This window comes from Triticum aestivum, chromosome 7B (genome assembly GCF_018294505.1).
Source record: "Triticum aestivum cultivar Chinese Spring chromosome 7B, IWGSC CS RefSeq v2.1, whole genome shotgun sequence".
NCBI lineage: Eukaryota > Viridiplantae > Streptophyta > Magnoliopsida > Poales > Poaceae > Triticum > Triticum aestivum.
The window spans coordinates 537945387-537959356 of NC_057813.1; the positions used below are offsets into that span (position 1 = coordinate 537945387).

A 13970-nucleotide genomic window follows, 5' to 3' on the forward strand; every position below is an offset into this window, starting at 1 on the left:
CGCGAAAGCCGCCGTGCCGGCCCCCAACTCCTCGATAGGCCCCAGCCTATTTTACCCTCACAAAAACACCAAAATACCCAGAAAAGACTAGTAATAGAGGGAGAGAGCAGCGTTCTCTCGCTCTCCTATCCTCCCCTCCCCTCCGGGCCATCCCACCCCCATGGCCTCCTTCCCATCCCCCTCCGTCGTCGCCGCGGCAGCGGCCGCGCCCCCGCGCCTCGCCCCGGGCCTCTCCCTCTCCGCCGCCGCGGTGCACCACTCCTCCCACGCCTTCCGCCCACGCCCCTCCCTCGCCCTGCGCCCTTCCGCCACCGCCGCGCCGGCCAACCCCCTCCGCTGCTCGCACCGCCGCGCCGTCACGCCCAGGTTAGTACGGACGCACGAATCGACCCACGCCGCCTGCGAGGGTTCACCGGGTTTGTTAGCGAATTGCTGATTCGCGTCGCTGCGTGTGTGCCTGCAGGTCGAGGAGGCGGACGCAAGGGCTCGGCGCGGCGTCGGCGTCAGCCGCTGGGATTCTCGGTGAGGAGAGGGACGGGTGCCTCTCGTGCTTCCCGAAGAGCCGGAGGCGGGGACGACCGGGGCTCGCCAGGTTCGCGCCGTGCGCGCTCCCTCACACCTCGGGCTTATCGCTGCACAGTCGGTGCAGCGGGCCTAAGGTTCGTTTCATCTGTGTTGATGGATTATTAGGCAGCTATTTTTCTGTTAACAGATTGCATGTGGTGACTGCTGGGGAAAAGTGTTTTGTTCCTTGCTTCTCTTGTTACTAGTATATGTTCTGCTTGGTTCCTTAATTAGTGGTGCGTATTATGGGGGGCATATGAGCAGCACAATAAATGTGGGTCGACCATCAGTGGTAGTGCAAAAAATTCAGCCGTAGTTTTTGTACTAAAAGGAGTCCCTGGTTTCCATGTCCATAAAGCCTACACATGATTGTTTTTTCATTAACTGTCAAGCTAAATGTTGAGCTTCACTAGTGGGAGGCAAATATTGTACCGAGCAACATATAGCGAGAAGGCAGTTGCTTGCCGGTATTTGAGTATGCAGCAAGCTAAATGTTGAAGGCATTGACTTAACTATTCGATGTTTTCAGACCAGGCTTAGTCATATATTACGTGCTGCTGGACCTGACGAACCACATGTTGCAAGTCCAACATGGTCTGAGGCAGCTCTTGATAAAGCTTACGATCCCACTATAAGAAACGAGGCGTTTGAAGATGTCCTGGACACCCCTCTTCCGTCCCATCCAAAGCTAATACGGGGTCAATTGAAGAATGGCCTCAGATATCTTATTTTACCTAATAAAGTTCCAGCAGACAGGTGAGGAAGCTTCATTTTCACCCCATTTTATACACACTGTAATACAATTACCAGAAGTGGGTACGACATGACTATACTGCCACAATCATTTCCTTGCAACTGAATTTTTATTGAACCCTTTCTACATTCACAACCACAATTTCCCAGTGACCTAGCAATTTGTGTTGTCTTTTCTGTTTCGCTTTAATGCATTTTCAAAGATACATGGCAGAATAATTGCTGAAACTCTTAAATAGTTGAACAGTACATAGTTTCAACCTGTCTTGATTTCTCGACCATAGAATTCACATGCTTGTATTGTATATGGATACATGATCATACATTGCGGCTTCCATTGCTCTCTTATTTTTTTTATTATACTTTAGAGACATTTTAAAGAACTATAGGTGAATCCGTTGGAGAATTAACCAGGACAATGGTGAGTTAAGGAAATTCTGCTCCAGTATATGGTTAAGCAGCAGCCAGTAAATATTGAACCATGCTTAATTCATGCCACAGTTAAACTTTAGTTAAGTCAGACTAAGCAAAATTACTTTGATATACATATTTAAATATGTGCACTATGGTTCTAAGTATTTTAGTTTGCAGGTTTGAGGCTCACATGGAAGTTCATGTTGGATCAATTGATGAGGAAGAGGATGAGCAGGGAATTGCACATATGATCGAGCATGTTGCATTTCTTGGGAGTAAAAAGCGTGAGAAACTCTTGGGGACAGGTGCAAGGTCTAATGCATATACAGACTTCCACCATACAGTCTTCCATATCCATTCTCCAACTAAAACAAAGGTCCTTACTTTTGTGGCCTTTCTCAGTATCAATTTTGGGTTGGAAATTAACTCTTGGTGGTTTGTTTGAGGCCATCATTGCTTTCCTATTTGCATATTTTCTTTGACAAGCACTTGCATCAAATGGATTTGAAAATGTATACGTTGGCCGCCATACACTTATATTCTGTGAATACTGATGGTTGAAATTAGATGTCTTCTCTTGTTTGTCCTTGGTCTGACATTTACTTTGTCTTCCGTGTGGCAGGAATATGGTGAATCTTTACTCCCTTCTGTGTTGGATGCTTTAAATGAGGTAAGATCTTACTCAATTGCATTCCTATTTGGAGTTATAGGATGTATGCCAACCATAGGCTTTTTTTTTGTTAAAGATATTTGAAACCACAAGCGTATTCATTCTTTCTGTTAAAGATATATGAAACAGCAAGCATATTCAAAATGGTCGGAGCAAATTAAAGACTACCCACTGCTGTCATCTAATGTTATTTGATACAGCATCATCTTCAAACTGGTAGCTAAAATTTTGATGCATGCTGCAATGGGCATGATATTAGTCTGTTTGACAAATCTCTTCATGCTATTACGTAGATATATGAACAGGTTCTTCAATTTATTCCTTTCAGATAGCTTTTCATCCTAAGTTTTCATCGTCTCGCGTTGAGAAAGAGAGAAGAGCAATTCTTTCAGAGCTCCAGATGATGAACACAATCGAATACCGTGTTGATTGCCAGGTAAGTTTTTGTTCTTATTCTTTTTGGCCATGTTCCTGGGACAGTATTGAATCATTAAGATAATATCTTTCTGAACAATCAGTAATTGTGGTTCCTATGGTTGTAGTTGTTGCAACATTTACACTCCGAAAACAAATTGAGCAACAGATTTCCTATCGGACTTGAGGAGCAAATACTTAAATGGGATCCTGATAAGATCCGCAGATTCCATGAGCGATGGTATTACCCTGCCAATGCCACTTTATACCTGGTAGGAGAAATTGATGATATTCCCAGAGCAGTGCGGGAGATAGAGGTAGTTAGAAGTTACATCCTTTTAAGTATTGTTGTTGATAGTTTAGCTGATTCCCCTATAGGATTAAGTTGCAGGCTGGTTAGCTGACTCATTTCAATGCAGGCTGTGTTTGAACATACACTTTCAGGAAACGAAGCAGCCCCTATGTCGACTGGAAGTCCATTTGGTGCCATGGCAAGCCTCTTTGCACCAAAGCTACCAGGTGGCTTGGCTGCAAGCCTAACTGGTGAAAGATCACCTGCCACAGATAAACTAAAACCTATAAAAAGGGAAAGACAGGCAGTCAGACCTCCTGTAGAGCATAAATGGTCTCTGCCTGAGGTTGATCAGGTTGCCAAGCCTCCAGTGATTTTTCAACATGAGTTGATTCAGAGTTTCTCTATCAACATGTTCTGTAAGGTATGGTTGCCTGCTACCCTTTACTCTTACAGTTATGTTCTGCGCCTCTGTGGCTAGGTTACTGCTTCTGTCTGTGAAGTTCCTTAACCATGCTTCATATGTCTAACTTGCTTTCCATTTTTGGACAGATACCCGTCAACCAAGTTCGTACATACAAAGATCTGCGCAGTGTACTGATGAAACGGATATTTTTATCTGCTCTGCACTTCCGAATCAATACACGATACAAGGTTTGTGGTTTGGAGAAACGTTCATGATATATGTACAAGTTTTTCCATTTTGTTTGTTGCATCAGAACATAATATTTTCTGTGGTTTATAACTTTATATCCTCGCATAAGAAGCACTTCATACTTTCATATGTATGCACATTTGCACATGTTATTTTCTCGTTGTTAGGATCTTTACGCCCACCAGTCTACTACAGCTCACATTAAATGCCACTCCATACAAAATACTAGAATTCATACTTTGGTCTTTTAGCTGAGCTATTAGCTACTCAGGATGCATTATACTGGATATTGGACTTGAAATGCGAGTCAAATATCCAAGATTTCCAGTGAGGAATTTGCACACGTTAGCACTTAGCACACTATTATGTATTTTACGAGGAAATGAAACATATGAGTTAGTTACATGGTTTCTCTGACTGAATAAAGTTTGTTTTCCTTCTTTTATTATACAGAGCTCAAATCCTCCCTTTACATCAGTTGAGCTGGATCACAGTGACTCAGGAAGGGAAGGATGCACTGTCACTACTCTAACAGTAACAGCTGAACCCCAAAATTGGAAGAGTGCCATCAAAGTTGCTGTTCATGAGGTTTGTGCCTTCATGGCTCAATTACTCTGTATGTTCTACAAATATATTTGAGCTGACTGTATTATGTCATTCAAATATGGATCAGAACACGAGTTTGAATCAGTTCACTACTATATATATTTATCTATTGCAATTGGCATACAAGGAAAGTCCTGTGAAATTAAGTGTTGGTTTAGCACGTACATCAAGAACTATTACCCTTTTAGCTACAATAAATGTTTTAGGACAACATTTGTTGAAGAGAAGAAATGATAATTGAATGGGAAATGTTACAGCAAGGTTGTCCTAGCATGACAGCTTCACAAGTCAAGCCTAGTTTGGCCTGTGACCTGCCTAAGCCTACTAGCCCAGTCTAATATGGCACGATCCAAGTTCAATCTAGGAAATCCAGGCCAAATGTGAGCTTTGAACGAACTGTAGCCAGTTCAAGTTTGACATTAACCCAGGTCAAGCTTGAACTCAAGCCAACTCAAGAATTTGTATCAGTAGAACTGATGGATGTGCAGGTACACGGTCTCTACTGGTTTGACGCAATGCACAAAAGTTTCTTGACAGTGAGATTTGTGCTGCACAAGTGCCTTTTACCTTTTACTTGAGCCATTTTGTCGCAAATGTTTCTTTACTGTTTACCAACTTCTCTTTGTGCTGTTTTAGGTTCGGAGACTCAAAGAGTTTGGTGTCACAATGGGAGAAATGACCCGTTATATGGATGCACTGATAAAAGATAGTGAGCAGCTGGCTATGATGATTGATAGTGTTCCCTCAGTTGATAACTTGGACTTCATTATGGAGAGTGATGCACTTGGCCATACTGTCATGGATCAGTTGCAGGGACATGATAGTTTGCTTGGGGTTGCCGAAACTGTCACACTTGAAGAGGTGCTAACATGATCATTTCTCATTCTCATATATATGTCATATTAGAAACAAATGACATAAATGCATTTTACTCTCTATTAGCTTTTAATGATACTATAATTAAACACATTTTTACCATATGTAGGTTAACACCGTTGGTGCAGAAGTACTTGAATTTATTTCGGACTTTGGGAAGCCCAGTGCACCACTTCCTGCTGCTATCGTGGCGTGTGTACCTAAAAAGGTCCATATCGATGGAGTAGGTGAAAGTAGTTTTGAGATAAGCCCAGAAGAAATAACCGAGTCCATGAAGGCAGGTCTTGAAGAACCCATTTACCCAGAGCCTGAGGTATGTTAGTTATTTCTGATATCTTTTCTTGCTTCTGAAACTATACTAACTTGGCTGTAGATGTATTTTGGTGTCACTAATAACCGTAAAGCAACATGTTATTGATTGTTAATATGATTGCAGCTTGAGGTGCCAAAAGAGTTGATTACTCAATCAGAACTTGAAGACTTGAAAGTGCGACACCGACCATCATTTGTTCCTTTCAAAGAGGATGGCGTGGTGAAAGTATTTGACAATGAAACCGGTATAACACAACGTCGCCTTTCTAATGGAATTTCCGTCAACTACAAGGTACTTAAGTTAACTTCTAGAGATGGAAGTTCTGATGTAATTTAGCTTTTATCTCATGTTCCAGACTAACATTTTAATGATGATTCATGATAGATCACACAAAATGAGGCTAGGGTTGGTGTCATGCGGCTGATAGTAGGTGGCGGGAGAGCCACCGAAGATTCTGAATCGAAGGGATCTGTTATCGTTGGTGTTCGTACTTTGAGTGAAGGTGGCTGTGTTGGTAACTTTTCGAGGGAACAGGTACCCCCTACTATTCAGTTTTATGTCCATGCCAGTCAAGCTTCCCAAACTTCAAACTTACTGATTATGTATGTATAAACATTTAGACTAGTCACTAGTCACATGATATAGTCTTTTATGTAATTCTAGCTTCAAATTATAATTCATAAATCGTATAATATACAATGCCCTATGGTTTAATTTTCTTACAATAGCCTATGGTTTTTGTTTATATCTATCCCGTTCATCCCCACTAGCCTTAATAATATTCATATTCATGCATGTAATCCACTTGTGATGTTCACATATTGTTTTCCTTTCGTCTTATTAACGCTGAGAAATCGTTTGATAACATTTTCTTATAATCTGCATATGATTTTTATTTCAGGTTGAACTTTTCTGTGTGAATAATCTTATAAACTGCTCGCTGGAATCCAATGAGGAGTTCATATTTATGGAATTTAGGTTTGCTTTGAGAGATAATGGCATGCGTGCTGCTTTCCAGCTCCTCCATATGGTCCTTGAGGTGTGGGTTTAGCTTACTACATATGTCACCTATCTTGCTATAAAAATACAAGTTTTCTGATGCATTTAGGTCTTCCCCTTACATATATATTTCACTTTGTGTTACAGCATAATGTGTGGCTAGAAGATGCATTCGATAGAGCTGCTCAACTATATTTGTCTTACTACCGGTCTATTCCCAAAAGTTTGGAACGTGCCACGGCTCACAAACTTATGGTAGCCATGTTGAACCATGATGAAAGGTTTGTAGAACCATCACCACATTCATTGGAGAAGTTGACTCTTCAATCAGTTAAAGAAGCTGTCATGAACCAGTTTGTGGGTAGCAACATGGAGGTTTGTTGAGTAGTTTGTCCATTCTGAGTCTCCTTTCTCTACATCTCTTTGTTCCAACGTTTTTTTAATCATCTTTCTAACTTAATGTTGAAAATATATTTTTCAGGTCAGTGTAGTTGGTGATTTCACAGAAGAAGAGGTAGAATCTTGTGTTCTTGATTATCTTGGGACTGTAAGTGCTGCAAAATCTTCAAACAAAGAGGAACATATTGAGAAGATTTCCTTCCTGCCATCCCCATCGGATCTGCATTTCCAGCAAGTATGAACTGTCATGCAACCTTCACAACCATCTTTTTAGTATGTTGAAGCATTCATAAAAAAAAGACGGATATTTTGGTACTTCATTGAAATCATGTGTTTTAAGCCTCGGGGCATGTTTGGTTCTAGCCCAAGCTTGCCCTGCCAATTTTTTTGCTAGACTAAGTTTTGGTTGCCATGAGCTGGCCAACATTGGCAAGAAAAATGAATTTAATAGGCAAAGAGCAATTAACATGCCAAAAAACAGCAGCCATCCTAACAAAGACCAAATCTAGACATATTCGTTTAACCGTGGATTCTTTCCCAGGTATACATAAAGGATACAGATGAGAGAGCTTGTGCATACATTGCAGGCCCGGCACCTAACCGATGGGGGTTTGCTACTGAAGGAAAAGATCTCTTCAATGACATTCGGAGTTCCAGCGCAGATGGTAACTATAATTTAATATGTGCTATTCTCTGACATGAGCCACATGACTGACTCCATCTCAAGTGCCATATCTTGAATTAGACCTAATTTTTGTTTTTGTTTGAGGATTTTCCCACTACTCATCTGTTAATGACCTTGTGGGTATAAACATGTGCACTGATATTTGTCGTACCATCATAGCAGAAATCTCTGCACCGGCTAACTCGGGGAAGACACATATTAATGTTCGCAACCATCCTCTTTTCTTTGGCATCACTTTGAGTTTGCTGGCTGAAATTATAAATTCCAGGTAAAGCATTTCAGTGCATTTTTTGTTACATCATTGTAAAGCTCTTCCATACACAGTACGCGCATAATTCTTTTTTGTTAAATTATTGTGAAGCTCTTCCATACACAGTACATGCTAATATGCTACAAAGTGCATGGTGTGCTTACTTTTGTGTCCCTCCCTTGGATAACTGGGTCATGAGTTGTTATGCAAAAATCTTGATGATGCCCTATGTATTCTATTAAGCGACATACATGGTTTCACGTCTTATTGATGTCCCTGCTTCATTAGTCTGGACCAACTTTTCTATTAAGCTCTTCCATAGAACGAGATGCTTGGTTGCGTGCCATGATTTTCACTTTGATGTTCTGTTGGTTTTTACCTGATAGGACTAACATGATGGGCTGCACCTTTTTCTCTCAGGCTATTTACAACAGTGCGAGATTCAATGGGATTAACCTATGATGTTTCTTTCGAATTAAATCTTTTTGACAAACTGGATCTTGGTTGGTACGTGATCGCGGTAACTTCAACTCCGAGCAAGGTAAAAGCTGTGATCTTGAGCTTGTCTTACTTTGTTCTTCTGCTGCTAATATCCACATTTTGCGATCTTGATGCCAGGTCCATAAGGCTGTTGATGCGTGCAAAGGTGTTCTCAGAGGTTTACATCACAACAAAATTGTTGAAAGGGAGCTGGATCGGGTTAGTCAAAATTTCGTGCCACCTCTGAGCCATAATAAGTGTCGCAGTTTTGAACTAACCCCAGTTCAAAACTGCGACACTTATTTTGGATCGGAGGGAGTACTAATTTTCATCTGTGACAATTCTTGCTAATAAGGGCCATGTTGCTTAAATGGTAGTCTAACAGAAGTGCACGTCTTAATGATTGCATATGTTGTTCAATTTTTCTGTACTCAAGTTGAATCCACATCTTAAAGAAATGCATATGTATTGTATTACTAAGCTCAGAGCTTTAAACGTAACTTTGCAGCTCTAATGTGTACCCTTGACTATGAGAACATACTTCTTTGCTTGTTATTTTGTTAATTTGGTTAGCATTTTTTGCATGTTTCAGGCAAAGAGGACACTGCTGATGAAACATGAGGCAGAGACAAAAACAAATGCCTATTGGCTTGGTTTGCTAGCCCATCTGCAGTCTGCATCCGTGCCGAGAAAGGTATTCTGTATGTGAGGTTTATAAGTGCATATTCTATAGGAAACTAGAACAGAAATAGACCGACTCTCCAAGCCCTGGTTTCACGGAGACTCCGGCTGCATCATCCTTGTGCCACTTTACTGTGGTGAACTCCACGTAGTTACTCTGACTAGATTTCTTGATGCAAGTTTTCTAGACGAACTTCTGAAAGCCTGCTGACCCACGACCATCTCGATGATAGTTATGATCATGTAATTCTGGGTTGAGAAGTTTGTTGATATATCAAAAAGTTCCAGGGGTTGCTGTATGAGTAGCAGAGGGAAAACAAATAAATCTACTCCCTCCGTCCCAAATAAGTTGTACTCCCTCCGATTCTATTTACTTTGCGCATAACTCTAATCACGGATACCAAGGAGCACCAACGAAGCAAAAGAATTGGACGGTTTTACCCCGCAGCTTGTGTGATCTGCATGTGTGAACCATGATAAATGCGGGCGTCATGGTTGGCCAAAGTTCCTGCATGCCTGGTATACATGGCTCTCAGCCGCTGCATGCGTGTGCTTCCCTCCCGCATGCACTAGTGTTGGAAACATGCGAGATTAATGCAGAGCACTGCAGCAGAGGTAGAAAAGGAGGGGTGTAGTTGGAAACAGCTGCTGGAAAGTAGGATCGCGCAGACCATTAAGGAAAAAACGAAAAAACTTAGGTGCAGAGTAAAACGGATCGGAGGGAGTACTAAGTCGGCGACACTTATTTTGGGACAGAGGGAGTACTTTTTCTTTTTTTTGAGAAAACGCCGAGGACCGTTGTGTTTCATTGCATTAAAGATAGGGAGGGGACAGAGGGAGTATGTTCTATGCTCTTGGTTATACTCCACCAGGCTGCTCTATGGTTTGGCTGACACTTGACCATGCACTCAGGGTATTCAGTGTGTTTAGTGAACCAAGTATAACTAAACCTTCTGCTTTAAAAAATGCTGACTTGGCCAGGACCCTGCCTCTGAATAATTCGGGCTGTAGAGCCTTTCCCAGAGGAAATTTTTAACAGCAGTTTGCATTACGTTTGGCTGCCAATGTATGATCACATGTTAAATCTGTATAAATTGTATTTTTTTCGTGTTAGATATTATCATTTGTTGGATCCCTGTCCATATCTTATCATTCATTAGTTTTTTGTGCTATTATTTTCCATACTAGTTTCATTTCCTCTTCCCTTGTTGTATCACTGTTTTACTGTAGTTCATCTCTTCCAATTAAATGCAGGATATATCCTGTATTAAGGAATTGACGACACTGTATGAAAGTGCCACAATTGAGGACTTGTATCTTGCGTATGAGCACTTGAAAGTTGACGATTCATCTTTATTTGCCTGCATCGGGATTGCTGGTGCCGAATCTGGTGAAGACGTGAACGGTACGTAATGAGAACATTGATGATAAAGTTGCACAGTTTGTATGAATCTTGTTTGGATTTGAGCAAAGTTAGTACATGAAAATGGCAGTATATTGTTTATTTGTTCGCTATATGGTAGGTGCATTTTTACATCAGAATTTGTAGTTTCATCCATTTCTTTTTCATTTAATTGTCAGCAGATGATGAGCCTGAGTTGGGGCTTCCTGGTATGGTTCCCATGGGAGGCCGGGGCCTATCTACTATGACCAGACCAACCACATGATTTCTACACATTTTAACGTCCCAACTTTCTCAAGGTGTGTTACATTGTTATCAATTGAATCATGCTATATCCAGTGTTATACAATGCTTTTGTGAAATCCGCAGACTTTTTTTTTCCTGATTATAACTGGCCCCATACACAGGTATCAAGTATCAACCTAGCTCCTGAAGAGGGGATCTGTATTGCCATGTGGAGACTAGACTAATGGCAGTCGTTTGCTAGCGGGTAATGTCCACCCACTGGTTCATTGGATCAGGCCGATAGTTATTCAATGCACATTGCGACAGAAAGCTTTGGTTGTTGCATTTTGTCGGAGAAACATTGAGTTGATTGTTGGCAAGGGCCTTGAAACGAAAGGTTTACTTGCCAGGCCATGTCCACATGTATAATGTGAACGATTTGATTCTTGCAGGTTCCTCGGTTGTTGTAACTTGTAACTAGGATTCTTCAGGTCATTGCAGAAGATAGGATGACAGTAGAGAATCGATCACTTATAAGATATTGTTGTGCAACGGCTAAGTAGCACAGTTCATTGTAACACAATAACGGTGAAATAATGAATATCATAGGCTCGTAAGATTTTGCTACCGTTGTTTCTGCTCACAGTTGTAATACTTGAGGTATTTATAATGAGAAAGATGCACAGTTTTGGTTATAGCTCCTCTGGTTCCGCTATTTTCGGAGCCTTGGCTGAATTATGTTATGAGCCGGAAGTGTTAAATTGAACGCATCAACTAGCTCACCGGAGCCCATTTGGGGGCATCAGATATAATACTAGCTTAGCGAAAAGATCAAGTTGATTAGAAGAGATTCGCTGACGGAGTTTCATTCAAAAGCTCGGTTGACGTGGAGAGACGACACTGCTGGTTTGCTGAAGTGGTAGGTTGTCATTCACGTGGCTGATCCTGTTGGCCACGACGTGAACGCTACCTGATGCCGCCGCAGTTCACCGTGACGTGGTCCATGCGGGGACGGAAGCCGTACCCGTACGCCTGCCTTGTCCCTTGTCCACTCACCGCGGGTCAAATGGGTCAGCCAGGGCTTCCAGAACAACGCCCGCCGTGCATCCTGTGTGTGTGTGCGCCACGACCAAGTCTGAAGTGGGTGCTCCCTCCCGCCAGCACGAGCAAGGGCAATGGACATGAAAGAGAAACCCAGTCAGAGAACGGGCAACTTGCAACTAGCTCCTTCAAACTTCTCTCGTGTCCAGTTTTTTCAAAAAGAATCATGCATGCATGTAGCATGTTGGGAAGACCAGGAGCTGGTGCCACTGGCACTGCGACTTTGTGAATTGTGATCACGGAGGGGGGCCTTTTTTACAGCTGAGACTTCCAGTTGGATGTCTTTGTATAATAGCGTCGGTGAGATGCCCGTGCCCGTTTAGCCTGGCACCGAATTTTCTCATCCGGAGTTGTATAATCTGGTCGGCAACAGACGGCACAGACCAATTTAGTCAAATAAAAGGACATATACTTAATACATTCAAAAGAAAAGGTGAAGCAAATATAAATGAACGAAACAAAAAAAAAAGTGTCAAGAGTGGGATTTGAACCCACGCCCTTTCGGACCAGTACCTGAAACTGGCGCCTTAGACCAACTCGGCCATCTTGACTTTGTGAAAACTTTGCGTATAAAGTTTATTTATCGTGTAATAGCCTGTGCGCTCCACCGACGACGTGCACCTGCCGTTTGGCTGACCAGTGAGGCCTCCTCCGTCAGTTGCAAGTCCACAAGATGATTTTGACATAGCTGATCCGTACTCGTCAGAAATTGTGCCGCCAGAGATGCTCAATGCTTCAACCTTTTCCCCTTTCTAAAGTCTCCTCCATCCATACAAAATAATCTTAGGCAGCGCAACGGTGACAAAAAAGAAGACATGCGCGATAGTCAACCGAATATTATCACATGATCTAAAGCCGATGCCTTTGACCTTTATCCCAACACAATTAAGAAAAGTAGAAGTATGCCCCACAAAAAAAAAGTAGAAGTATGAACAAATCTCATTTCCCTTTGTTACCAAATATATGTACAATGGCAAATCAACAACCGACATCCTTATCTATCTTTTTTGAATCTTCCTCACCAACATCACAGTTCCAAAAAATGGATAACACAAAAAGAAAAGACAAAAAAATCCTATCAAAAATCTTGTAGTAATTTCCTTCCATTTTTATCACTCGGCGTCGCCTGGCGATGTTCTTATGAGCATTTCCTCACTCCTCATCCTCTTTGATGGTGCTGAGCGGCTTGAGCGGCTTCTTCGCCGGCGGACATGCCGCCACGGCAGCCTTCTTGCTGATTTTCGCCGGATTACCAGAGGCTTTCACAGAGTACTCCCCGAGTCTCCTCTCGTTGAGCTTCGCGTTAACCTGGGCGTCCACGTCGCCACGCCCGCTCTCGGGGTGCACCGGCGTGACCCGCACCTTCCTGATGCCGGCGCCGCGTCCACGCGGCCGCGCTCTCGTCGCCAGCGCCTCGCTCGCGCGCACCGCCATGGCCGCCATGTCGGCGCTCGACAGGGGCCGCCCGAGCATCGCGACGGGGAGCACGAAGTATATCTGGCCGGGACGGAGCTGCTCGCCGCCGCCGAGCGCCGGCACGTCCTCATCGAAGTAGAGCGCGTCGGAGCTGCACAAGAAGAAGGGGCCGTCCGCATTGCCGCCCAGGACGTCGGAGACGCTGACAGGCGAGGAGGTGGCGAACTCCGTCAGCGAGCCGTCGGCGGCGATGACGCGGGCCGACGACGGCTGCTGCTGGGGCGCGACGCTGCTCCGGTGGTTGTGAGAGAGACCTGATCCCATCCACAGTTTTTTGAATACAGGTTGAATGGTTTTGGTGTTTGGTGACGACGGGACGCGGAAAGACGATCTATATATAGACCACGCGCCGAACGTGGACGACAGTAGGAGTCCAGGGACAAGGGTTTAATTTGGAAACGAATTGTTGACATTCTTTTACACGTCGCTCCCTTGCTTTTGGTGTTATTGTGAGCTTGATGCCCTTCTCGATTCTCAGTTTCTCATGGTGACGGAATGAGGACTCCCTTCTTTATTTATTGCCAAAGCAACCTTGTTTTCTGCCACTTAAATGTCGCAAACGGTACCTGAGTATAATATTTCTCATCTACTCCCTCCGTTCCTAAATATAAGTCTTTCTAGATATTTTAATAGAAGTACATATGGATGTGACATATTTTAGTGTAGATTCACTCATTTTGCTCTATGTCTACTCTATATTCGAAAATTTAATAAA

At 42.9% G+C, this 13970-nt stretch overlaps 2 protein-coding genes and 1 non-coding gene across 6 annotated transcripts; 1 reads left to right on the top strand and 2 right to left on the bottom strand.

Moving 5' to 3' along the window:
• Positions 1–63: 63 nt before the first annotated feature.
• On the top strand, positions 64–11373 carry LOC123159301 (stromal processing peptidase, chloroplastic). Of its 4 annotated transcripts, none has more exons than XR_006479624.1 (26): positions 64–366; positions 464–659; positions 1094–1320; positions 1909–2107; positions 2354–2401; positions 2730–2837; positions 2944–3132; positions 3235–3531; positions 3660–3761; positions 4216–4350; positions 5005–5229; positions 5354–5557; positions 5681–5848; positions 5942–6091; positions 6459–6596; positions 6704–6931; positions 7038–7190; positions 7497–7620; positions 7800–7908; positions 8311–8431; positions 8509–8589; positions 8963–9064; positions 10306–10456; positions 10636–10752; positions 10861–10943; positions 11131–11373. XR_006479624.1 is itself a non-coding variant. In XM_044577129.1 (25 exons), exons 1-24 carry the CDS (start codon positions 161–163, stop codon positions 10716–10718), a joined length of 3744 nt encoding a protein of 1247 aa, XP_044433064.1. In that variant the 5' UTR covers positions 64–160; the 3' UTR covers positions 10719–10752; positions 10861–11373. The 4 variants fall into 4 exon arrangements, 2 of the variants coding, with proteins under 2 accessions (XP_044433064.1, XP_044433065.1); XR_006479625.1 differs by having other exon boundaries at positions 7803–7908; XM_044577129.1 differs by having other exon boundaries at positions 10861–11373.
• An 876-nt stretch (positions 11374–12249) lies between these two features.
• TRNAL-CAG (transfer RNA leucine (anticodon CAG)) lies at positions 12250–12330 on the bottom strand. The gene has a single exon. It is a non-coding gene; the product is annotated as a tRNA-Leu (tRNA).
• Positions 12331–12708: 378 nt separating this feature from the next.
• On the bottom strand, positions 12709–13555 carry LOC123159303 (uncharacterized). Its single transcript, XM_044577131.1, has one exon. It carries the CDS (start codon positions 13517–13519, stop codon positions 12932–12934), a length of 588 nt encoding a protein of 195 aa, XP_044433066.1. The 5' UTR covers positions 13520–13555; the 3' UTR covers positions 12709–12931.
• Positions 13556–13970: the final 415 nt, after the last annotated feature.

Bases quoted from the DNA above. Each gene is read 5' to 3' on its own strand.
- LOC123159303 (XM_044577131.1), bottom strand. From the start codon at position 13,519: ATGGGATCAGGTCTCTCTCACAACCACCGGAGCAGCGTCGCGCCCCAG.
- LOC123159301 (XM_044577129.1), top strand. From the start codon at position 161: ATGGCCTCCTTCCCATCCCCCTCCGTCGTCGCCGCGGCAGCGGCCGCG. The intron at 367-463 runs GTTAGTACGGAC...GTGTGCCTGCAG, and splicing joins CGCCGCGCCGTCACGCCCAG to GTCGAGGAGGCGGACGCAAG. The intron at 7,621-7,799 runs GTAACTATAATT...GTACCATCATAG, and splicing joins TCGGAGTTCCAGCGCAGATG to CAGAAATCTCTGCACCGGCT.